General features: G+C 45.3%; 2 protein-coding genes and 1 long non-coding RNA gene across 3 annotated transcripts in view; 2 read left to right on the forward strand and 1 right to left on the reverse strand.

The window, feature by feature from the left end:
- Positions 1–295: 295 nt before the first annotated feature.
- On the forward strand, positions 296–16,945 carry cenpi (centromere protein I). Its single transcript, XM_042075120.1, has 20 exons — positions 296–579; positions 1,291–1,428; positions 2,644–2,762; positions 3,006–3,113; positions 3,890–3,938; positions 4,336–4,382; positions 4,794–4,883; positions 5,117–5,245; positions 6,128–6,259; positions 7,953–8,073; positions 9,642–9,736; positions 10,216–10,333; positions 10,575–10,639; positions 11,020–11,129; positions 12,614–12,749; positions 13,164–13,288; positions 14,179–14,230; positions 14,717–14,935; positions 16,247–16,288; positions 16,439–16,945. The coding sequence occupies exons 1-20, from the start codon at positions 405–407 to the stop codon at positions 16,637–16,639; spliced, it is 2,271 nt and encodes a 756-aa protein (XP_041931054.1). The 5' UTR covers positions 296–404; the 3' UTR covers positions 16,640–16,945.
- Positions 16,946–17,550: 605 nt separating this feature from the next.
- Positions 17,551–26,211, forward strand: part of drp2 (dystrophin related protein 2) — a 138,809-nt gene continuing 130,148 nt past the window's right edge. The window contains 1 exon segment of the mRNA XM_042074445.1: positions 17,551–18,066. The gene's annotated coding sequence lies outside the window, so the exon portion shown is untranslated.
- On the reverse strand, positions 18,897–26,058 carry LOC121694324. Its single transcript, XR_006025728.1, has 3 exons — positions 25,793–26,058; positions 19,910–20,683; positions 18,897–18,996 (listed from the first exon to the last, which is right to left on the reverse strand). It is a non-coding gene; the product is annotated as an uncharacterized LOC121694324 (long non-coding RNA).

Raw genomic sequence — 26,211 nt, forward strand, 5'->3', positions numbered from 1 at the left:
ATCCCAATCCTCCCCCACCTTTTTTATGCAGCCCTTGCCACTTAATCTACTAAACCCCTCTTCTACTGCACTTTTTACCCCCCCCCCCCCCCCATTAATGCACAAATAGGCTGACACCAGACATAATTTCACTGCATTTCTTACTTCCAGTAACTATATGCATGTGACAATAAACTTCCTTGTATCCTTGTATCCTTGTATCCTTGTAAATGTGAATTATCCTGCCTTCAAAATGTTCTGAACCAACGCAAGCTGACGTCACATAACCACGTGACCATTAGGAGCCAAAGTGCGCCTGCGCAAACGGTCGCGGGAAGGATTTGATATTTGTTTGAATTCATTCGGTCGAAAATGGGAAAATGTAGCAAGAAGAACTGAATGTTTACCTTTTGAGTTCATCAACAATGACGAAGTCATCTAGTCTGTCTGAGTTAGGTAGAGCGACAAATTGTTCAGATGAACACGATTCTTCTTGTAACGTTAGTTCAAGCAACAGAAGTTTGCGTCTAGCAGAAAATGCGAAGAGGAAAAGTGAGGCGGAGGCTCCCTTTTTGGTGGCGTTTAAGTACTTCTCCCAAGGTAACATTTAACGTTAATGTTTCTATATCACACTTGTTTTTTTACGTTCTGGGGAGACTGTTAGTGCTATTGCCATTGAGCTACTTAAGAGTTGCATACTGAACTACACAACTTGTTTGATGTAACGTTAACTACTAAAGCTTATGATAGCTAGTTAAAGCTAAAGTTACCCAACGGTAGCTAACTATGATGGCTAACAAACAGGTTAGCAAACTCTCAGGAGCCCGTATGAAACTGAGTAAAATATTAAAAGGACAAGTGTCGTTTGCGATAATGTTTATATAATCAGTACATAGATGCCCTTTGTTGAAATTTAAATACAGTGTATTCGACGGTATAGCATTGCCTAGGGCTAACGTCAACATTGGCCATTTGTCACGTTATCTTGTGATGTTTCACTGTGTCAACGTGTCACAACAATTACATTAATGTTATCAACTATACGGGTCGAACTAGTTATGGTTACTGCCGGGTAGAGTATATATATACTTATACTTATACTTACTTATAGTAGGTATTAGATCGGATTGCACCACATAAACTGTTTTGAGTGACATAGTCTTTAACTACAGTTGCTGTAGGGTAGGTCACAGTACATACTATCGTAATCACATATCCACCATTAAATGACCTGATATGCTTAGTCTTTTAGAATATAAATTCTGCTGGCATTTGCTGATGGCATAATTTGTTGTCTGATTTTGGTCTCAGTTAAAGCAGGCACGCCTGTGAATGGGAATGATGAGTTGTTAGGGCACCTAGACCGGGTGGAGAGGATGGCCCTGGCTCAGGGGCTTCCCCCAGATGCCGTCTCCATCATGCTGGAGTTCGCCATGAGTCTGCGCTGCAGTAAGTATTTGCTGTTGTATGTCAATTACTCTTCTTACATCTTTGCTATTAACTATTCTTACGTGTCGTGAAAAGTACATAGTCCTGTTTTTGATTAGTGGACGTAACTATTTAAGCAAGGGTCTCTGAAGGACACATGAAGGACACAAAGTTAAAGGCACCCTTAACAGTTTTTTGACCTTAACATAGCATTTCCAAAATCATTTTGATGGCACATAACTTCATAACATTACAAACGGCACATCTGCTATAGTCTGAGCAGCCCTCTGTAGGCGATTACCGTCCTAGCATCTCTCTCGATTCGGGTAGGAAACTGACCCTCCTCCATCCCCCCTCCGAAATTGAAATGGAAAAGAGCTGCTAGTGCTATGCTACAGGAATTCGGAAATCTTTTTCTACAGACTGCTGTCGGTGCATCCTCCACCCTCTCTATATTATATCGGAGTCATGTTCATACTTTGTTGCAAAAGACACGTACTTAGTTTGTTTGTTAGTTTGTTGTTCGCCTCTTAACTGTAGGGGGATCCTGAGAGCAAATCTTAAATTTGATTAGAATTGTGTTAATATTTCTATACTTGGTATGAGCCAATGTTGTTTGAGAAGAACCGTTGAACAGAAAGGACAGTCCAGTTGGTATGAAACACAAAGAAGTTAACAGATGGTCATGTTGTTTATTGATTATGTAAGGGATAATGTATAGAACGCCGGTCATTATGGGGAAAATAAGTCCCGACAGGGCGAACCGGACCCCGACGCGCCAGCGGAGTGGTCTTGTTTCGCCCTGAAGGGACTTATTTTCCCATGATGACCGGCGTTCTATACATTATCCCGCTTATTATACGGCTACTTGCCAAAACGAAAAAATAAACTCCATGATATGTCTCTTTACACTTATTTGTTACCGTTTCGTCGTGGCTTTTGCTGAGAAACAAATAGTTCGTAACACACGCTGAACTTGAATCAAACATTCTTTAGAACACAGCTGATCAACCGTCTGCTTTCACTTTTGAATGAAGTTCCAAGCACAAACTCCGTTGCCATTGACAGCGGTCATTCTTGTTTTCAGAGGTCCTTACCCAAGAAATAATGACCGCTAGAACTTTCGGAAATCCCATTCAAGTCAATGGAGCGTTCTACTTGCATTGTGAAGAGCCGTATAATAATAATGGATAATTGCAGTAGCAGTCTGTTAAGCTAACTGTGTTCCCTACCCAGGGAGCTCGATATCGTCGCGGGTGCTGCGGTTCCTGATTCCGGCTTCAGTAGTGCCCCAGGAAGCTGTGGTCAGAGGATTCTCATGGCTCTGCACACAGAAAATGCCCCAATCCATGCAGGTAAAGAACATCCTAAAACGGTTTGCAAAATGATTGTAAATCTTGCAATGTTTTTACCCTTTGACAGATAGTGACGACATATCATGCCTGTATTTTAATAATTATTCTCGAGCATGACTTAATTTTTTGATCACTTGTAATTCATTACCTTTGCATGTTGTTATTTACATCCCCCAACATTTGTTTGAAGAGATAATTTAGTGGTGGTTGGTGACTTATCTGGTGTTTTAACGTGTTCCGCAGATCCTTTTCCTGCGCTGGGTGCTGACGATGTTTGACATGATTGACTGTAAAGACAACCTAAGGGCCATCTATGGCTTCATCTTCAGCTTTGTGATTGATGAAAGTTTGGTGAGTCCGGTGGCAGTTATGAGTGGCCCACAACTGAGGTGCATTCAAATTCAGCAAACAATGGCAAATGTTCGTGGCGAATATGTTTACATTTCTCACGTGGTTCTCACACCCAGTTCCACTGTACAACCACAGAGAACAACCTCCTTGAACTGTTTGCGACTGATTGCAAATGTTCGTGGAGAACTCAAGGCAAACGGAAAACGGAAAACATTCACCTATTTTGCTAGTTTGAATGCACCTCTGGTTGTTGGGGAAATTTCATATCCCTAATGAGATTCCCTTTAGAAGGCCACTCAGTGGGATGGGGGAGGGTTTGGACGGTAGTTGTGGGTACAGATTGGCTAATAAGCTAATCAAATTTAGCTTGTAAGATGACAGGGCAGAAAGGCCATCCTGTGTATGATATCTGGGTCTGTCGCTTCAAAATTGAATATTGAAATTCAATCTGAATTTTATCCGCCAACATGTGTTGAAATGACAAGAGAGAGCAGAGGAGAAACATTTTTGTTATTTTTTGTGAAAGTGACAGGCCTAGAAATATCTCAGCTTTTTGTTCTGATTTCACATTTCCATGAAGCATTATCCTCCGGATTTTTCATTGAAATGCACACAGACTTTCATAAGTGATTTCATGTGAACTGGTGTTCTATGGAAGTCATTTCAAATAGCTTTTACTGGGAGGTTTCACTTAAGCAAACCTTTAGGAAATTGCTTTGTACCCCAGTCCACAGCCATTCTTGATTGTGTGTATTTTTTCCCTTCTTTGCCCACAGTGTCCCTTCATCTGCCACCTGTTATACCTTCTAACCATAAAAGGACATGGTAAGAAAGAGTGCTAAGGTTTTTTGTTACCCTAGCCACGTTTGCACTTTCGGCCCAGTAATGGATTTATTGTGACTTCGTCCCTTTTTCCTCGTATTGTTTCCCAGTGTGTTAACTTCTTGTTAAGATTAGTTTTGCACTCACTACATGCCACATGTTACTCTTGGAGACTGGTCTGGATAGATGTGATCTGAAAGCACTGTGGCCTCCAGCCTCACATAATGTCATCGGCAAAGTATACGAGGCATTTCGTAAGAGTTGGCGTTATTAAGCTGGTGTGAACTCGAGCCGTGCTAGGCAGCATGGCATAAATCTATACATTCCTTTTCTCTTGAATGGTGTCGGCACTCACCTCCAAACTGCTTCATCACCCTGTGTCTGTTTTTGTCTCTCCCAGTGAAGCCCTTCCGAGTTCGAAAGCTGTTGGACATTCAAGGCAGAATGGTAAATAAATCTGAAATGATCTATTCTAGCCTTTTGGTGTAGATTGGTTTTTAAATTGTGTGTGTGTTTTTTTTTTTTTATTATTGATTTTTCTGAATGAAGAGATTTTTCAGGGTGCAATTTAGGTTAGCAGTACTTTTGTAGTTGTTAAAGTGGAATGATGTTTTTTTTTATTTTTCAACCACAGGAAGAAAGGAACATAACAATGTTTGTAAAAAAAGGTGCATTCTGGGAGAAAATCAAGGGAGAGATGCTTGCGCTTTTCCAAACAAACCATGTGTTATTATGAGTTAGACATAAACAGTTTCTATGTGTTTCAGAAACATAACAGGCCTCGTTCTATGTTATTTCAGCAAACTACTTTATTTTTCTGGATAGAGAATTGAATTGTTTTGTCTACTTCCTCAACAGGGCAAACAGCCGTACCTAATGCAATTACTGGCCCTCTACAAAGTCTTCTGTCCAGAGATGGTCACTCTCACTATGCCGTCCAGGATGAGGGTCTGTCGGCTTTGCCATGCATTAATTTCCTCAACTTAACTTAACACACACAGACAATGCCTACTGTGTCAATACAGCCAAGTTGATTTTATTTGTTGCACTACTCTTCTCTTCTTTTTTAACTGTTGTAGTGTTTATGTTTATGAGGATATAACAAAAAGGTTAAAGATGGTAATAGAAACGGTATGGTATCTGTGCATTCTGTTGACACCTTGTTGTGTGTGCTCATGCAGGCTGGCTTCAAGAACCACAGCACCACTTGGAAGGCAGCGCTAGCTGCGCTGAAGAGGAGGAATGCCGGAAAAGAGGCTCCCAGCATGGAACTCACACTAGGTGTGCGGAAGTCCGACTCAAGGAAAAGGGTATGTGGAGATGGCAGGCACTTTCATTCCAGTCTCACAGCTTCTTAAGTGTAGTATATTATGTGTGTGTGTGTGTGTGTGTGTGTGTGTGCGTGCTTAATGTTCTCAATGTTCTCAGACACTGGTATTCAGAAGTGGGCAGGACCGTTTAAGATTTGAAAGTAGATTATGCAAAATGTCTTCAAAAATGTCCGATAACTTCAGGCACAAAAAATGTCCTTTAAGGTGCGTGCGGGTGCGTGCGTGTGCGTGCGTGCGTGTGTGTCCGTGTGTGTGTGTGTGCGTGTGTGCGTGCGTGCGTGCGCAAGTGCGCGCGTGTGTGTGTGTGTGTGTGTGTTAAAGACATAATTCAGACTGCTGCTGTGCTGCCTACTATGTCTCAGGTAACCACAGGGGTTTTACGTTTTTCCTCGCGTCAGTGTGTGGATGGGCCCTCCGAAGTCGCTTGATAAACGAGTCAAATACGATATCGCTTTAAAAAACAAGATGAGCCAGGAGTTTCTCGTGTTTATGTCCTGTGGTAATTTCAATGATAACTTTTTTTGGCCAGGCGCAAGTCGTTTTCGGGGCCAGTCAAGCATGGCATTGAGCTCGAGCGCAATTTTGATAAAAGCTGCAGCGAGTCGTTTTGCAACTCAGCGGCTCATCTAATGTCTCTTGAATGCGGTGTAAATTCCAAGTACCTGGAGCTGATGGGCTCTGACCTGTGAAGGAAAGCTGAAGGGAAAGATCCAGGGGACCAGGGCGAGAGATGGAGGAGAATGAGAGTTGCTGACGCCTTCATTTCCTTCTTCATCTCTCCCTTTCACCTCTTTTATGTGTGTACACACACACGCTCACACACACTCACACACACTCATTCACTCAATGTCTCTTGCATAGAAATTCCATCACCTGGAGGTGCCGGCCTTGACTCCAGCAATGGAGAGCTCGGGTCCCAACGCCAGGAGAGGGGTGTGCCTGCAGCAGCTGAGCTCCTTCAACGAGCTGCTAGACAACCTGAACAGTATTGAGGTAAACACACACACACACACACACACACACACACACACACACACACACACACAGTCCGAGTGAGTCAAATATTTATGACTTCATGACATGATGCCTCTATGTTGTTGTAATATTTTCTCATTAACACAAGGTGGAGCTGCGTCACTGTTTCCAGGCTGGGATCGTTGCCTCACTTCAGCTTGTGTGCCGTGCGTCTGATGCTTCCGAGCATACCAGTGGCTAAAAAAAGATTCTGCGAGAGACTCCCATCTCGTCACTTTGTTCATGTAAAATTGATGCGTGTATTTAGCCGCAGTCCATCAGCGGCAGCTAATATCCGGCCTCACATCAATTACGCCGCGTGGCGATGCATCACTGAGTAGACTAATTAGAAATGTGATTAGAACAAGCGCGTGACACGTCTTGGGAAAATGAAACAACACAAACGATGATCAGAGGGCCTCGTTCCAACAGTGACCTCGGCACCCGCTTAGCTGACCCGGGCAGCAGCGCTGACGAATCTCTTTTTAAAAAGCTTTCTGGACGCTTTCCGCTTCACGCCACATAAACCCTTCCCACCAACTCCGCTGCCGCAGCCTCGGCCCTCCTTCAGTCCAGCCTTGGAGCTTGGGCTCAGGCAGTGCTCGCCACAAGCCTCTGCGACAGGCTCGCTCTCCTATCAACCCCCCCCCCCCCCACACACACACACACACACACGCAACATATAGCACACAACACACTCACACCCGAGCCTGGCGGAGAGGCGATGCAGAGCAGTCAAGCACACAGCACTCAATCACGGCGCAGAAAACAAATCCGTCACAGTGCCCCAGAAAAAGCATCATTGATTCTCATCCCCTCTGCCACTACCCCCATCCCACACGCACACACACACGCGCACACACACACACACACGCGCGCACACACACACACACACACACACACACGCGCGCCCAGGCACTCTTAGCCGTCACACTCCACATCCCCTCCAGTTCCCCAGTCGCTGTTCCTGTGGTAATGACTGATGCATTTGCTCCTTAATTATGAGCAGGCTCGCCCATGTCCAATGACAATCTGCCACCCGCACACAATTATTTATTTATATTTCGGAACACACATCACCCATATTGTTAGGCAGCTGTTTGAGCAGTGAGAGCGGCGAATGGTTAGAGATCGTGTGTGTGTGTGTGTGTGTGTGTGTGTGTGTGTGTGTGTGTGTGTGTGTGTGTGTGGTGTGTGGTGTGTGTGTGTGTGTGTGTGGTGGTCATCAGGATGATGAATTGTGATGGCATAGTGCTGAATAAATGGGTGTAACACAATGCTCAGTGAGTTGTGGTGGAATGTGAGATCATGTACACGCGCCGCTGTTTTTCACTTTGGCTGAGCGCCGGGCTCGTCTCCCCGGCAGAGCTGTCTCTCTGGGTTGGTTCTGGGCCGCGTGGCGCTCGCCAACCACTTTAGTTCCACTCTTTTTCTCGGTGTAATGAGCAAAAGAGGAGCTGTCGTGCAGCCTGCGCCTCGAAACCCAGAGCTCTGCAGTCACCGGCGGTCCCCACCAAGCCTAACCCATAAACCCCACGCTTACTCTCAGTGGACTGACTTCTCTCACCTTTTTTCACACACTCTCCCGGCTCTCTGATTGGCTCGTGCGAGATTTCTAATTCTATTGTGACTCATGTTTGTTTACTTTGGCTTTGTTTGTTTGGGATTGCAGCTGCCAGCTCAGATGGGCTCTCTGCTCAGCTCCGCTTTGGCTCTGCATTACCTGGACTGTGTGCAGGACGAGTCGGCCTTCCTCCGCCTCAACTTCTGGCTGGGCCACGCGCTGCACGAAGGTACGGTCTCTTAATTCACTCACTTTATGAAAACCTACAGTTTTTGAATGAACGTAACCCGAAAACAGGAACAAAGCCAATTTCACTTGTTCCGGAGTGAAAACTTTATTTTTAATTTTAGATAACCGGTTAATAACAATATTTATCCTTCCGATTAAAGGTGCTCTTTTTGGAGCATGTGCTGTCCACAGAGATCGTGTTTTTTACTGTAAATGACATGTTTTAGCCTAAAAAACATGTGGCATCGCTTATAGCACCTTTAACCTTTTTTTGAATATTATTCAAAAGTCTATAGGCTTGGAAAGTGACCTGCCCACACAATGTTCCCCAGACCCCTAATAGGATGAATTTAGTCAGATGTTATGAATCAGTGTCTCCCCTGTAGACACTGTTGATAAAAAGGATTTTCATATCCAACATTATCTAACTATCTTTTCCAAGTACAGTATGTAGCCTAAATTACTGAAACATTTTGTGAAATGACATAGGCTACCAGAGACACTGGGAAAATATCTATAGGCCTGTCATGCAGTTGGTAGCACCACACATAGGTAAGTCTATTACTGCAGAAGTTCTTAAACTTTTTGTCTGGCGATCCCCCAAAAAACATGGGCCAAGTTGGTTTTGAAATGTTGCGAGATGGGCATTGGAAGCAGAGTCAGAAAATTTCTTCTCTCATAGGTTGGCTATGTCCACATCAAAAGCATTATGTCAATGGCAGCCTTTGACTAAAAATGTCTTTAAATTCAGACTGCAAATCATTTTGCGACCCCTCCAATATTTTTGTCGACCCCTCCCGGGGGTCCCGACCCCTAGTTTAAGAACCACTGTATTACAGGGCTTAAAGCAAGACATTTTCTGTGCCTTAAGTTAGGCTATCAGACATTTTTTTAAGATTTAATATGATGTAGGCCTACTTGCCTACTTTCAAATCTCGCCCCATGCCTGAATTCAAGCACAGTAAGTGTTTAACAGTTAGCCTTGGTATTGAATGTGCTTTGATTTAAGCTTTAAGGCTGCTGGGCAAAAAAAAGTCTATAGTATTGTGCCACCGACCATAAATCGATTTGGGAAAACAATGTAATTTTTAAAGGAACGTTATTAACCATTCTTCTATAATGTTCTAGCCGGTTACCATTTAGAGGAGAGGCCTTGGAACACTGGAACAGGAACAAAAAAAATAATGTTTTTGCTCAGAACGAACCAAAATGAAAATCGGAAAGTTTTCAGTCCCTGGCAGCAGGTGACCTGGCCTCAGGAGGAAAAGCTCTATTATAAAGGGAAGTGGAAGCAGTTCACTAACACTCTGTAGCCAGTTGCCAGCTCCCCTAAATCACTTTTTAATTGAGTTTCAGGTCTATTGAGTGTAGAACACTTGCTGAAAATGCCTTGAAGAAATTCTTGTCCAATGTCACCTTTCGGAATGTTGGTGAGAAGCACAGCGATCGGTCTACCCTGCTGTATTTAGGAACCAGTTTCATGACAGGAGATACAATGTGGACGCCAGCGTTTTTTTTAGCGTGTTTTAGTCATCTACACATTTCCATTCTTTTGTGTTTGTGATCCAGAGTTCCTGTTTGGTCCTGCGGACGGTAGCCCGGAGAGTATGGCCGAAGCCTCGCACTTCCTCAGCATGCTCGTCTCCACACAACACTTCCTCCAGGTCAGTGACCCCTGCGCCCCCTCTCCTGTCCCCACGTCTCACACGTCTGACAGCCACGTCCCCTGACAGCCATCCCCCAAATCTCAGCGACATGAACACCTACCTCCAAGCCATATCCCCGGCGGAGAGGGACTGACCCGTAGCGCACTTTTGGCCTTCTCTCTCTCTTTACAAGAAGTTGTTGTGCAAGCCAAGTGCCCTAGAAAAAGTGTGCTTGGCAGAACTCTTGGTTCTTCTCTCTCTCTCTCTCTCTCTCTCTCTCTCTTTCTCTCTTTTCTCTCTCTCTCTCTCCCTCTCTCTATCTCTGTGGGTTTATCTCTGTGTCTCCTCACCTGAGACCCCCTCCTCCCCATGGACCAGCCCTGTCAGTCTGAATCACCCTGCACGTCATCTGCGGCCACATTAGTGAATAACTGATTAGGCAGTTAGGCAGGCTGCCGCTCATCCATGCTTGTGTCTGTCTGTGTGTGTCCTGACAGGAGGGCTTCTCCAGCACAGAGGGCTTCCTCTTCAAGTTCCTGCAAGTGTGGGATGGCTTCCTCCACCGGCCGCAGATACTGGAGCTGCTCAGCGACATTCCACTGGTGCCCAGCTCCTGTGAGTGCTGTGTGTGTGTGTGTGTGTGTGTGAGAGAGAGAGTATACATACTAGTTGTGCACATTTCTGTTTATGCTTAAGAGTTCAAAAACATGGTCCTGGTCATCAGCTAAAGCTGGAATGAAACAGGTGTTGCGCAACATCCCCCATCACAAGTCATGTTGACACATACACACACCTGTCTGACTGTCTGTCGGTCTGTGGTTAGTTATTTGTTTAATTATTTGACATTTCTCTGCAGACATTAAGGACGCTCTCTTCGAGCCTTTGATGCAGCTGTACTTCACCTCCTCCGTGTTCTTCAAGGTGAGTTCATTTTCTTCCTCCATTTTTTAATCTGTCTCTTTCCTTTCTCTTTCTCCTTCTCTTCACCCCCTCCGCTCCAGTTCTCTTCCTTCCACACCGTGGGTAACCTTGGCTGGCCCGGCCCCGCCATTCATTCTCATGCAGAGCACTTGTGCATAGTGGCGGCCCTGTTAGGGATCTCTTAGCTGGAGTCCAGTCATAACACAGCCTGAGGAACTTTTGCCCCCCTCTACACGCCGTTGTCTACACATTCAGTTTGGTACCAAATATCTCTCAACCTGTACTAACTCATCCATCCCTACTACACCTTATTTCTCTCTCTCTATCACTCCATCTTCTTTCCATCCCACTTGTCTTGTTTCTCTCTCTCCCACTTGCAGTGCAGTGTCATTGAGTGTCTGACCAGCATGCTGCGGAAGTGGCTGACCTGGCATTCCATCTGTGCCCAGGAGGAGGGGCTGGACATCAGTCTCAACAACCGCAGCAACATGTAAGTCACTCCTTTCTCTCTCTCTCTCTCTCTCTCTCTCTCTCTCTCTCTCTCTCTCTCTCTCTCTCTCCTCCCTCCCTCCCTGGACCCTCCTTCCATCCTCACTCTGTCCTCCTATCTGCCGCCCCCCCCCCCCCCCCCGTCTCTATCGCTCTCTCTTTTTCGATTTTCTTGTGGAGAAATTAATATCTCTGCTGAAAGGCGTGACGGGCCCGGGTCAGCAGATCAGTGCGTGGGCTGCCACGGCCGTCTTCCCAAATGCCTCTCTCTCTCTCTCTCTCTCTCTCTCTCTCTCTCTCTCTCTCTCTCTCTCTCTCTCTCTCTCTCTCTCTCTCAGCAGAGCTGATGTAGTGGGTGATTTACACCTCTGCCCCACAGGGCCACTTTGTTTTCGGCTGCAGAGTTGTTTTGGTGGCCGTGTTTTTCCCCCCCAGTTAACCCCATGTTATTGAGTACAGGTCTCAATGCTCCGTCTACGTGTGTACACGCACGCGGCTAATCACTCCGTCTCAAATGGCATATTTCCGTCAGTACACTTTAATTCAGCGCCCTGTGAGCCCTGTGTGAATAGTGTTGTCTCAAATCAAACACTGTGCACTGGTAACGGTACGGCAACGGTAAAGATGATCGCAACATTTAAATGAACTTTATTGGTGTCCTCTATTTGATAGTGACATGGTTGTACTGTGTCAAAACATTAACAGTTTATGACATTAACTTGCTTGCACATCTGTAAAGTGTGTTTTCCACTGCTGCTGCTCCAGCTTTCTCAACCACGATCATCACGAGTTGGTGATTAAAGTAATAGGTGGAGCTGCCAAGTTTAGCCCAACAAAAACTGTTAAATGTAATGTAATGTAAAATGTTATATTTTACAATATGCCTTTTTAATGCGCTGCTCAATAGAATGCTATGTAGAATGCTTATTTTCACCAGGTGTTTCTCAAATGCAGGGTTACAATTAAGACATGGGGAAAAAATGACTAATTTCATCCAGGACCAAAGCACCACTGCCAAATCACGCTGCCATCTATTGATATGCGGTTCTTTCTACCGCTCGAACAGCTGAAGCTTAGACAGAGAGCTGAATTAAGACAACTAGGCTACAATTATGCTCATCACTTGAAAGAGGCCAACTATATTCTGCACATGCTTCTCTGTGCACACAACAACGTCAGGACCTGTTGCCTAAACTATAGCCTGCGCATGAATATAATAGGATGAACATGTTTATTCAGTATTTAATGTGTCATTTCACCACAGTCCACCATTGTTTTTGTCTTACCAACCAGGCTAAGTGGTTTTTAACTAGATAACATTGGCCTGCAATGATTTTGCACTAGTCTTACCCAGATGCGCTCTCCTTTTGTACAAAAAGTTGGCACGGGTTGAGTTAGCGTGAATCGGTATTCGAATTGTACCGACCTAAAAAGTGTGTGTGTGTGTGTGTGTGTCTGTCTGTCTGTCTGTCCATCCTCTTCCAGGAGCCTGAGTCTGTCGGGGTTCCTGGACTCTGTGCTGAAGCTGGTGCAGTTTGTGGGCCGCCTGACCTCAGCGGGTCTGCAGTTGGAGCGTGGACACACCCTGCTGCTCCACCATGCCCTGGGCTTCTACGAGACGGTAGAGCACACAAACCCCCACCTCTCTCATTCCACTTCCTTATTGGCATCCTTCGTTACTTTCCAATGAGCTCCTCTATTTAGATATGATTATTGATATTAACTATTCCTTTCTGGCGTAAGTGTTAAATCGGCTTAGCTATACTTCGAGATGGAATATTAATTTATATAGACTTGATTTATATTTATTTTGTATTTAATGTTTGTACTATGTATTTATGCATGTCAAGAGTATTTAGCCGAACGTCTATCCAAATGTACGAACAAAGACTTTCAGGAATTAAACCCTGACTGACTGCATTCAAAGCGGCGATGCCTACCACTGCACTACTACACATGTCTGTGTGTGAGTCTGTATGTCTCTGTAAATCCACTCCATATCCTCTCTGTTGTCACTGAACTGTGTTCACTGCAGGTGTCCGACATGTTCCTTAAGTACAGCTTGCCCCTGTTTGTCATGTTGCCCCCCGGCGTCTTCTACCCAGCGCTCCTGGCCACTGACCCAGTCTCCGTTGATCGGCTTGGGTACATCATGTTCAGGTAGCGATCGGACAACACACACACACACACACACACACACACACAGACCCCCCACTCGATCCTTTTCTGTTGCAGTATGCATGGTTTAACTGTGCACCTCCTTCCAGTTTCAGTTTTGCCTCTCTGTGTGATGAGCGTGCGCTCGAGAGTCGGATAACCCCTGAGTGCGTCCGTCTCGCTCTCACTGCTGGACCAGGGGGGGATTTTTGAGTAAACTAGTCGGGCGAACAAAATCGGTGGGCTGACGCGCTGCCCCCAGGGTTCACGGTCGTGGCGGAAGTAGTCTGTCAGGCACGTCCAGTCAGAGCATGGCGCACACTCATTTGCAGGCTCATTAGCTCGTCCCACTAATTTGACTTGACACCGGAAGCCAGCCGAGAAATTGTGTCTCCGGCATTATCGCAAAGTTGAAAAGCAAAAAATGATTTTAATCCGCCTCGATCGAAATGGGGGTTACAAGTGGCAGGGTATCACTGAATACTAAGCATAACTAATTATTGTATATTCCCTGCTAAAAGGCCCATTAGCACCGACCTGAATGGCACAAATTGTTTTGCTCTTCGGTTGCCATTTAAGCCATAGAGTGCACAGTGCAGACCTTAATTATTATAGTGTGCTTTACTTAAGCAAATGCAGAGACTGTTGTGCTATGCCTATATTCTGTCCTTATTTAATAAAAGCCTTAGGACATTTTCTTTAAATGTCTTGCTGTGTTATACTAACTTTAGTTAAAGAAACAAATGCCAGACACCATCCAGTGTATACCGACAACTGGTTTTGGGAACAACATTTCTGAGAATAGCAGTTATAGCATCAGTCTTAGCCTGGTATTAAAAGTTGCTTTAGGATTTTAAAAAGTGGTAATCAATTTTTTTTGTATGTTTTCGCAGGTATAGGCAAAATCTGACATCTGCCAAGGAAGAACAGAAGAAGCAAAAAGAGGTATAATCCCAGAGCTTTTCACACAGAAATCAGAGGTTATCTCCCCTTACCCCTCCATTTTCATTTTTAGTTTAGCTGCTGCATAATTTACTAATAAAGGATGCATTTGTAAAGAACCCTCCAGCTGCGCATTAGGAATCCATAATGAAAGCCCCTCGGGCGTCTGCTATAGTCCCTTACTTTTCTCATTCTAGATGAAGGCGCACTTCCATAAAAAAATCTGACATGGGGAGGCTCTGCTCTATCTCTGATCAGGCAGGATGCCGGCCACCCACTGAGTCCAGGGCCCTGCTGTCCATGAATTATGTGCTGTGTTTTACATCTGCTCTGCTTGCTGTAATAGCAGGGATTAGGGGAGGAGTGTCTCTTTGGCTTTATGGCCCGTGTCCTACTACATGTACAGATTTGCATGTATTTCAATGAGGAGTGAGCAGCTCTACTCGTTTATGCATTCACTTATGGAGACCCCTTTCCCCTGCTCCGCAGCTGTCCATCCACATCAACCGTAGTGTCTACCAGGAGTTTAATTCCTATCTGGTTGCCATGGTGGCCCACCTGTGGAACTCCAGGAGCTTCAGCCCGAGGTCGGGCATCCAGGTCAGCGAAGCGCTGCTGGAGCGAACCAAAGTGGGTGACCACTCTAACTGCTTCGACCTCATCCACCATCCAGCTTTCCTCAACTACGCAATAGACTTCCATCAACAGGTCAGAAAGGACAACACCACATACATGCAATATATATGTAAGGGATAATGTATAGAATGCCGGTCATTATTGGGAAAATAAATCCTGACAGGGTGAACCGGACTCCGACGCGCAGTGGAGAGGTCTTGTTCCGCCCTGAAGGGACTTATTTTCTCAATAATGACCAGCGTTCTATACATTATTGCGCTTATTACACGGCTACTTGCCAAAACGAAACAATAAACTCCCCACGATATGACTCTTTAGCCTACATAGCCTAGGCTATAGCCTATTTGTTACCGTTCATCGTGGCTTTTAGATAGATAGATACTTTATTGATCCCCAGGGGAAATGCTGAGAAACATAGTTTGCACACGTTGAGCTCGAAACATAGCTCGCAACAGCTTTTGCTGAGAAACATAGTTCGCACACGCTGAGCTTGAATCAAACATTCTTTAGAACACAGCTGATCAACCGTCTGCTTTTCACTTTTGAATGAAGTTCCAGTAGTTGCGGAGTGACCTGAATTAGAAGCACAAACTCCGTTGCCATTGACAGCGGTCATTTTTTTTTTTTCAGAGGCCCTTTAGTCGAAAATAATGACCGCTAGAACTTTGGGAAATCCTATTCAAGTCAATGGAGCGTTCTACTTGCATTGTGAAGAGTCGTGTAAAAAGAATTGTTATTGTATTGCATTGTACATAACGTTTGTGTATATTGTTTGAACACAATGTTTGTGATATTGTCCTCATAAAGGGTACCGCACAGGTAGAAGTCACAACTACACACACAACACCACAGTGTAGTGCACAAGTACTAACTTGTTAACAGTCTGTGTATTATGGGAGTTTTGCTTGTCCTGCGTATCGTAATCACGGTCTGTGATGAATTTAAGATGAAAGGGTAAACATTTGAAGTCTCGCTTCATAAATGGCAGCTGTCTGGGAGCCTCTTCACGGCAGAGTCCACTCAGACATGATGTGGCCCAGTTGGTAACGGGGGCTTTGATCTCCGGAGGTGCTCTGTGCCCGAGGAGACACGGTGGAGGCCCGTTTGGTTAATAAGTTTAAGGCCGGACATGGAGATGAATGCGGTATTCATGTATCTTTCATAGAAGGCTCCATTAATACAGAATCACATTTTATTATTCATGCCGCCGTATGAGCCCTGCAGTTTTTTCGTCATGTTTAATAATACAGGCACCTTTTTTTGGTCCTGCTACTGCAACATCCAGCAGTGTTCAACTGAGATTTAGAAGAAGGGGGGCGGACAGAGAGAGAGGGACTGGTGGAGGGAGACAGTGGATGAATATTTATATGTTCTCTTCATCAGTGTTGGCCGGAGCGCGCAGACATCGACCTGAACTCCATCAAGGTAACCCTCTTCAATTATCGCTAGCGTTCGTTAAAAACGTTATGTAAAACGCTTTTTTTCCCGCACTCAAATCCGCAGCATTCCCAGTGTCCCAGAGTCACCAGTGCTGATTTTGCGTCTCTCGCCTCTTTTCCCTCTCCCTCGCTCCAGGCTGGGAAGTACTGGGAGTGGTATGTAGAGTTCCTCTTCACGCAGGGCTTTGACGGCCTGAGGGACTTCATTAAGGTTAACATCAACCCAACAGTGACCCGGCACAGCGATGGGCGGCCGAGCAGTGGCCAGCCTCTCAGCCAACCCTCGCAGCCCAGCCAGCCGACAGCGGAGGCGTCATCATCGACGGCGCTGTCTTAAGAGTTGCCATGCCTCACCTTACAACTCTCAACTTATTTTTTTTTAAACCACCATAGTCATAAGTATAAATGGAACATGACGACCTGCTTAAAACACATTACCCGTCTTTATGAAACTGTACATAATTTATTTCAAGTGTCTTTGGGATGCCATTGACATAAAAAGACTCTTTAAGGAGATGTCTGTGTAAATAGCTTTGTATATTGCATTTTGTTTGTGTAATTATTTTTCATCACTGCTTTACTCGGTCATACTCATGTTTGTGCCAAAACTTTTGTCTACTTCACAACTTTTTGCAGTAATTAAGAACATTAATTCAAAGCTTTTTGTATCATAACAATAAACTTTTCCATAACAAAAAGTTTTTTGTGTTCCTTTCTTTTGCCTCTTGGGTCCCTGCAACCTTTCAGTGAATTGTGGATTTGTGTTCTACTGAAAAATGTATGTGCTGAAATTCAATTTTGGGGAAAAACATCAATATCTATTGCACTCACTGACTCAACCATCTGGAAAACAGCATTTTACCCTAATTGACAGATCCATCTGGACTATTACTTGGCTCATAGGAACACACCATCTTGAAAAGGTGCTGCCTGTGTGCAAAACAGATGTAACAGATAACAGAACGACTCTGGTGCAGGAGGGATGATCTGTGGAGTTTGCACATCTACTTCCCTCGGACGCACATATGGTTTATTTGTATTGCTTGAGTTATTTCGTCTGTACTACTAGCCAACAAAGGGGTGGGTGTTTTTTTTAGATGTATGTAAACAAATGCTTACATTAGCGTGCTATATTTTTTTCATAGCCCTCTGTCATCTAAAATGATTACAAAATATATGTACTAATTAAAACAGTATGCTACATATCGAAGTTCACATGTAAATATAGACTTTTTAAATGTGTCTAAATGAGATGGCGTTGCCTGGTGGTAAGCTATTTAGGGTGCAACCTGCATAACCATCAAACCCTGGATGGGCACGCAGAGTGGCGAGTTCTTAAGTTTACGCAGCAAAGGATTGGCACATATCGCCAAAACTACAGAAACGGTGGGTATTGAATCGTCGTTAAAGGTAACTGCGCAATTGCAAATGATTTCTCTATTGACAAAGATAGGCTCTGCCCGTTGTACATTGCCGATGAAGAATATTAAGAACATCCCACCGAAGAACATCTCTTATGGCACGAAGATCCACCTTAAACCTCTCTGATGTCAACGTTGATGTGAGACCCTCCGACGTAGCAGCGCTCTGGAGACCTGAATAGAAGTGTGCCGCTGTTTGAAATGTTCGTCAACGAGCAAGTCTCCCCTCACTTTCCGCTTATTTGCCTTCCTCGTTCGAGATTATTTCAGTCGTGCGAGCAGTTATTTTCCATGGCACTTCGAGGTTTCACAAAGGAGAGATACTCCGTCTGAGAAGAACAAGGTAAGACTTTGTGGTAAAAGTGTCAAGTGGTCGTGATGTTTGATGAAAACTATGTCATGATTTAGTCACGTCATATGTTGTTTCTAATTATACTTGAGAGCAATTTGGTACATTCTTAAAATGAGGTAGCCTACATACATGACCGTTGATGGCAGTTCACCGGTTTGGTCTTCCCTTTTAATTTTACCACAGAATGTCGTGCGATGTACTAAACGTAACTGCATAATCCAGGCTGTCGTGGCGGAACACGTTTACATTTAGCCTAATGAAACCAGAGGAGTAGGGTATGTTTTGGCGTAAATTCAAGACTCACCACTTCATTTGCCACTGATTTCTGCATGCACTCCAGAGAGGTATGACATGGGAATATATGACTACTGGCTTTTCCCCAGATTTTTTGTCACAGGTTTCTGCTCCGGAGCTGTCCAGCAAGCTATAATTTCCGGATGCGTCGTAAAGACAGTCTTTGCTGCTAACGCAAGCTTTTTTGGGTAGACTCTTAACAGCAATATAGGCTATTTATTTAGAAATGGGCAGAGACAAAATTCCAAGTTCAGCCGAAGTGCGAATTGGGCCACTGATAGGACTACAATACTCGGTTAGATTTGAAGACTTTTCTTCCATCCATCCCTTCCAATGTATTGGCACCTCCGTCTACACAGTCGTACCTCACGTGCGGGCGCAGGGGGTAAAATGGGATTAAGAAACATAAGTTGACATAACGTAAATTCCTTTGAAAGGGTGATACATTTATCTTTTCTTAAGCTTAAGGATTTGCCACGTCTATAGACTGACAATGCCTTTAAATACAGGTTTGAAGGTTCTTTAAAACTCCATTGTGCGACACATCCTTTGATCTTCGTTAAAGCCCTCGACAGCCTCTCGGTGCTGGTGGCTCAGCTCCAGCAGCCGGTGAGCATACAGATCTGTCTGGAAAAGGGAATCTCATGACCGTTGGAAAAGTGGGTCCATGGACTGGGAACTGGGTATGATATTCATTTTTCTTATTAGTTGGAATTGAACTCAGGTCATGGTGATTCTCTATAAAAACTGTTGCATCAAGTACTGTGTCTAAAATATGAAATACATAATTTTGTTCTATTAGTGTTAGTGCAGTTAACATAGCATGAGATTCTTTTAATTGTTCATATCCGTCATGTAACATGTGTCAGGCATCAAGAGGGCGTGTGTAGTTGTCACTCAGACTCCTAGTTTCAGCATACCCACACAAGTCCTTCACTCACTCTCAGCTAGCTGAGACAGCTCAGATATGCGCTATGAATATTTTACAACCACTTAATCTCATTACTGTAAAAGCCCTCAGCTAAGAGAGAAAGGAGCCACACTGTCAATGCCGTCTAATGATAAATGGCAGCCTTTTTTGTTATTTGGAGAGCTTGCCTGTTTTGACAGGACTGAGAGCGTGTGAAATGTCGAACAGGGAGCTTCAGTGGCCCAGAAATGGATCTCAGCTGTGCAAACTTTTGTTTCCCGTCTCTCAAACTGACTCTAAGCTGTAGTTTAAGGTCTGTATTATTCATTATGGCTGTATGAAAGATGTGTGTGGTGTGTCTGTTGTGTGAGTGTGTGGGTGGTTTGTTTATGTGTCTGAGTAGGAGGTGGCTACATTTTGTTACTTTTCCAATGCCCGTGTTGTAGCCTAATCTTTGAAAATGTCATTTCCTGTGTGATATTGCTCAGGTAAGGTTCTTGAATGAGTGCCTAGAGGTGGGCGTTCGCCAGCAGGCTGAAAGCACTCCGGAGCCCATTACATATTTTCTTGGCTTCCTGCTTACTCTGCTGGAATCCAATCTTGTCAGGCACTTTTACTAATTTTACTCACCATCAGATGAACAGGTAGACGACCCACTGTGTCGGAATGTTCCAGACACCTGTGCGGCTCTTAATAGTATGAGTCAGCCCGCAAAAAAGTTTGCCCACTCCTGATCTTCACACTCCAACTCCAGTGTTGGTCCAGGTTAGAGTGTTCACGCTGCTGCCGTGAGACACGTGGCTCGAACTGTGCTGCAACCGTGAGCCATCTAGAAAATAGAACTGACGCTTGTTTTTCACACAAAAGTCAAGCGTGTCGGAAGTGGTTTTGTGAAGATACAATGAAAGTTGGTAGTGGCAGAGCAGCAGCCCCGCATTAGAGAGATACCAGGTGTGAATACACACACACAGCTACACCGCAGCAGTGATGGAACGCACACGCCATGCAGTGAAAATGAGCCCCTTCACCTTAAAGATTTTTCTTCTGCCTCCCTGCCTTTCAGTGGAGAGTGAGTGGATACTCTGGAAGAATTCAAAAGAGGGGAAAAAAAGATGTCAAAACAGACTGAAGTTTCCCCCTCAGGAGATGCGAGACAGAGCCATGTCTTTAGTCATCAGAGTCACAGTGGCTGACGGCGGGCAGGCAGTCAACAGGAGTGTCTCGCGCCGCTCCTCGACTGTGTCCTCTGGAGTGGACAGAGGCGCATCAGAAGGATGGATGCACGGAGTGGCCACTGCAAGCTACGACGAGGTGGCGGAGCATGTGTTGATCATCGAACTGTCTCCCTTTTCCCTTCATGCCTCCGTCTCTCCGGCCTTGGTGTGTGTAAAGCCTTCACTCAGCCTGCAGAGAGGAACAAGCGAATGCATAAAACAACCCTGTCCGCGCGCCCTTTAACCCTGTCTGTCACTGCCTCCCAGTGTGTGATAGGGGGAGGATGGATGGAGTCAGAAAGAGGGCGAAAGAAAGAAAGAGGGGGAAGGAATGGGGATAGAAAAGCAATTTGCTAACTCTATAAATCCACACGCCTGTGGGGCTGGTGACCCGGGTCTGCGGCGACCGCAGGGGCCATGATTTAAAATCTGCTAACCGACGTCCCCTGCCCCCTTTACTCACCACCACCTCCACCGTGTTCATTCCACCCCCCGTTAGCTCTGAATGGTGCTGCTGTGTGTGCCAGTTGTCTGTGGTGACACGTTTATGTGGCTTATTTACGGAGGCTGGCCAGAAGCTGCCTCGTTGCAAAGGAGCTGGAGAGAGAGGGAGCGAGGCTGGTTGGCAGAGACGGCGCTCTGCTGCCCCTCCCGACCACAGGAGATGGAAGAGGTGGTACAGAGGTAAACTGGGTGAGCCAGAGAGACAGGCCGGGAGATTGTAATAGATAAGGGGGAAATGGAAAGCAAGCAAGCAAGAGGGTTGGTTGGATAATTTGGAAGAGTGACAGGAAAAAAAAGAGGACCAGCCGAGAATTTCCTAGTGTTTTTTTTTGTTTAGCCTTTATGATGGATAGATAGATAGATAGATAGATACTTTATTGATCCCCAAGGGGAAATTCAAGATGACCCTTAGCCTTAGTCAAGATCAGACAGGAAATTAGTAGGAGAGAGATGCAGAGAAACCATGATTCATACACTGCCTTCTTTTTTTTTTTTTTTTTGTTGCCTGTGTATTATTTTTTGGAGTTGTTGTGCTTTGAGTGAGATATCCCATCTGCCCCTTCCTACTGACGTGCGTGGCGGAACAGGGCAGGCATTCGCTCTTTTGTCTGTCAGGCGACAGCAGCACTCTTGAGTTGCGGTAAGGCACCGGTGTGCTCCCACACCCCCCCCCCCCCCCCCCCCCCCCCTCCTGCCACCCTGGAGCGTGTTGACGTATGCGCCTTTCTCGTCTGGCGTTTTGTCAGCCTTTCAAACACGGTGGGGGTTGAATAATGCTTCGGCTCGCCGAGTAAATATATTTATTTAGCCTCGCTCTCCCTCTGCTCTCTCCAGCGAGTACGTCCTCCACCACCACTTTTCCCACAAAACTGTGTCAATTCAGACGGAAATTATCCCCTAAACATCTAATGCAGAATGCAGAATAAAAGCATCACAGAAATAGACAGTTTTTATTTTTTTGGCACTCACACTAACACAGGCTAAGGGTCTCTCTGGCCCTCTCTCCAGATTGTAATAATTAGTCAGTAATAGGCAGAAACACAGTAAAGCGAATCCCCCTAATTCTATCATAACAGATTAGGCCACAGATGCTAAATGTAGTTTATGTGGGAACTGCAGTTCAGAGAGAACTTCAAGTGGAGCAGAGCTTTGCCTCTGTGGAGATGCGAGGGCCTTGATTTGACTGGTTTCGGTCACTCCAGTTGCGCTATTGGGGTTGCAGAGAGTCGAGGGTACGGTAGCTGGCTGCCGCAGTGGCCTGCTTTTAATTTGTCTTAATGGCCTCTGGATTTAGCAGGAGACGCCCCTGCCTTAGCCTTGCTAATGGCTTTCACAGGAAGCATCGCCAGCAACCTATTAGTCTGCAAACACAGATGAATATTTAAACAGTGTGATTGGTGCAAATTAAAGATTAAACAAAGCTAAATTATTTGAGTGCGTTTTGTGGTGAGGAATGAGTGGTATTTAATAAATTAAGTCTCTATTCGTGTTGTATTTTGCACTAATGCATTGTATCTTTAGGTGTACAGACTCCCGTCCTTGCTCTCTATCTCTGTTAAATACACAGACACACAGACACACATACACACACACACACACACATATATTACCTCACTATTCTGTAGTTGATTGCCATTTTTGTTGCCTAGAGCTGCCTCTGATTAGCTTCTCTGTCCTGCCAACCTTTCCACCATCTATCTCTATGAAATAAGCCACCCCCAGCTCTTGTCTTTGATATTTACAGTAGACTACACTGTTCGTAGTATGTGTGTGCCTGTGTGTATGTATTCTGGCTCATGTTCTGTTCTTGTAAAAGCCCTGGCAATTCCGCAAGGCTCTGAGATGGATGACTTGAGGTGCTCATGAAGGGTAATTGCTTTTCATTCCTATGTTACTCTCTTCAATTTCATTTTGATCTGTCAAGGCAGAAAGGGGTATTTTTATGGCAATTTGACAATGGCCCTTTATGTAAACAGGGTTACAAATTCTGTGCACTCTTGGTTGAAAGTTTTTGTATGTGTATGAGGGGAAGATCAGGCAGAGTGTGCTTTTGGATGTCAGACAAGACTACGGGAAATGTCTTCAAAAGCCCATCTGTCAGACAAATGATTAAAGCTCATTGACTGGCGTGATGTGACAAAGTAATACATTCTCCATCTTCGAATCACATGCGCGGATTGAGATATTACAAGTTGTGATTAATTCATCTGCGCTACCCCAGCTGACGTTTTTGGCGGCACGGCATGAATAGCGTAGCATGTGTTGGTCTTTGCCTTCTAAGGAATCCAGGTTTTTGTAGCCTTGGTTTGTTGTTTATTTTTAAACATCCATTAGGCTGCGCGGAGTGAAGAAGCTCTCCTCCCCACCCGTTGGTGGTGTATGTCATTAGTTCAGTGTTCTACTTGGGTGGTGATTGAAATATTCCATTCAGAGGCTGACTGGATCAAATTAACTGCAACAGGCCACTCAGCATCTGAACAATGGTGGTGGTGGTTGGGGGGGGGCGATGGGGGAGTGGAGGGGGGAAAAAAGCCCATTTTCTGCTTTCTCCAAGAAAAAAAGGGAAGAGCTTTTCGGGAGCTCTTTTTTTTTAATGCTTCCCCAAAGGAGATTTATAGTCAGAATGAATGAGGTAGAATGAAGGAGAGAGAGAAAGTTAGAGGGAGGGAAAGAAAAGGGGAGAGAGAGAGAGAGCAAATGAGCATGACAGGTTTCAGGTTGATGTGTAGCAATTGGAGGGGCTCTATGTCTAAATGGCAGGGTAGGGGCTGTCTTTTAGTGTTGTGCTTTTGTCAGTGGTGGCTGACATTCGAGCAGCGGTTGCAGCGGACCCTTGCCACTGGCCATATGCAGGGAGGAGAGAAGATGGACAGGAGGACTCTCTCAGGCCTGGATTCAGCTTTACTAATGTCTCTGTGTGTGTGTGTGTGTGTGTGTGTGTGTGTGTGTGTGTGGTGTGAGAGTGAGTGAGTGAGAGTATGTGAAAAAGAGAGAGAGCATGTCTGTGTGTGAGGTTGTCTGCATGCGAGCGTGTGTGTGTGCGTGTGTGTGTGAGAGAGAGAGTGCAAGCGTATCTCTGCGTGCGTGTGTATTTGTGTGTGCCGTGTGCTGGCCTGGTCGATAACCGCTCCAGACCTGGGGAAAGAGATCGGTTATCACAGGGCCTCGGCCTTCCCCACACATCCGGCGGGGCCTAGCGGCGCTTGGGCTCCCGCTCCGACTGGCTCTTTATGATTTATCAAACTGAAAAGGTCACTCCACCGGCGCGGTAATGAATTCTGTCTGCTGTTATTTGGGACGTGCGAGTGCTTGCTCCATTAGTGGCTGCGCTTGCCATGCTGTTTGTCAGGCTGCCGGAATGCAGTGTATTGGAGGGGGGAGAGAGGTGGAGGGAGGCGGGGGGGGGGGAGGGCATTCATTAAGAGCAGAGATGCTCCGTTTGGATTGGTGTCACCGTACGCACGATGAATGGATGGCGTTTATTCACATGGGCAGAAGGATATACATTGCTCTCCGCTCTTTCTCCATCCCCCCTTTCTCTCTCACACTCTCTCCTTCTATCCCTTGTGAAAGAAGACGAGTGTAGAGTGGATGGAGGCAGTTTTAATTAGGATGTATTGAACCTGTTGAGCGCTCTCGATACTGCATATTTTCTCCTTTAATTATGACTGAACTGCCAGGGACCCTGCGAAATATGTATATAGCTGTTTTGTCAGTTGTTAACGGTGGGCTGGCCAGCATGCATTGAAATCTTCGGGGGGGATGGAGAACAGCATTAGATGTTCTGTAGTAATTGAGAAGGGTAGGTGATTACCCTGTATTCCAGCATCCGTCAGATCCATTGCCTCCCGGTCTCCGGGGGTACTGTCTTGATTTTTTATCATTACACCTCATAATTCCTTTCTTATTAAAACGGAGGCCCGCATATTAATCGCTTTTTCTGTAGTCTAGCCCTTTTTTCAAACAGCAATTTAACTCTAATGCGGCCCATTATAACACACCGGCCCCGGAGAGTTATTGAAACGGAGACCTGCTCATTCTCCTTTTGACTCCTCACCATTCATAATTGCGCGGATCTTGTGTGTGCGGTCTGAAGCGTGAGCCGATCTTTGTCTTTTGTCTTGACTGTGAGGGCTGATGAGGAAGGTGGAGGAGGAAATGCTGTAATTCCGAAGCTTGTTTTCTTATTCTCTCTCTCTCCTCTCTCTCTCTCTCTCTCTCCCTCTCCCTCTCTCCCTCTCCTCTCTCCCCCCCCCTCTCTCCCTCTCTCTCCCCCCTCTCTCCCTCTCTCCCTGTCTGTTTATCTCTCTCTCTCTCTCTGTCTCTCTCTCTCTCCCTTTTACCCTCTCAAAAGTGTTTCTTCATCTTCTACCTTTGAGATTTGGTTGATGATGATGATGATGATGATGATGTTTATCTCATTAGGTTGTCTTGACTTGACAATAGTGTCGGTAGGTTTGTTGTTAGGTGATTGGTTCCTATGGAAACAGTGGGAACTTGCTCTGTCCAGGGTGATCATTATTCGCGCTGGCCTGCAAGGCAGGAGGGAGTGTTGACGAGAGGAGAGAATTAGGTTCTTGTATCTCCCCTCACTCCATTTCGGATTCACTTTGTTTTGTTTTTTTGCTAAATTGTCAATATTCTTTGCCAAACCACAGCAGTGCATACAAGACTAACTCATGGTTGCCAGAAGCCCACCCACTGAATCTCATTTGGGTAGTTCAGCCATGTTATTATATCTCAGGCTTGACCTTCTCATCTTTACACATTTTTTTGAGGGAGGAAAGAAATTGACCTTTCTAGACACGCAATCAAGCTTGTCTTCCAGATGTGCAGAAGTAAGCATGTGAAATGCAGCGTGGTCATGGGTACCGCTACACACTCTCTGTCCTCTTCTCTCTCCTGTGCAGCTGAACTCCTCAATGTCCCACAGATGACCTGAGATAAGCTGTGGCGGACCCTTCTGGATTAACATCTGTTCTCACTCTCTGCCCTTTTTCCCTCTTTTCTGTTGTTCAAAAAGCACAAACACATGCCTAGGTCGGGTTACAGGTTACAAGCTGTGCTACTGTAAGGTCCGCTAGGAAATGCTAATCATTTCTCACCCTGCCCTTTTATGTTTAGAGCACTGCTCCTCTGAGTTCTACGTCTGGGTGAAGAAAAGCGGTGAGTCACGTAAAAAAAAGAGAGAGAGGCGGAGAGAGAAATAAAGCA

Source organism: Alosa sapidissima, chromosome 20 (genome assembly GCF_018492685.1).
Source record: "Alosa sapidissima isolate fAloSap1 chromosome 20, fAloSap1.pri, whole genome shotgun sequence".
Taxonomy (NCBI): Eukaryota; Metazoa; Chordata; class Actinopteri; order Clupeiformes; family Clupeidae; genus Alosa; species Alosa sapidissima.

Excerpts from the sequence above, each read along its gene's own strand:
- cenpi (XM_042075120.1), top strand. The coding sequence starts at position 405 with ATGACGAAGTCATCTAGTCTGTCTGAGTTAGGTAGAGCGACAAATTGT. Across the intron at positions 12,750-13,163 it reads CCCTGGGCTTCTACGAGACG|GTGTCCGACATGTTCCTTAA; the intron begins GTAGAGCACACA and ends TGTTCACTGCAG. Across the intron at positions 13,289-14,178 it reads CTTGGGTACATCATGTTCAG|GTATAGGCAAAATCTGACAT; the intron begins GTAGCGATCGGA and ends ATGTTTTCGCAG.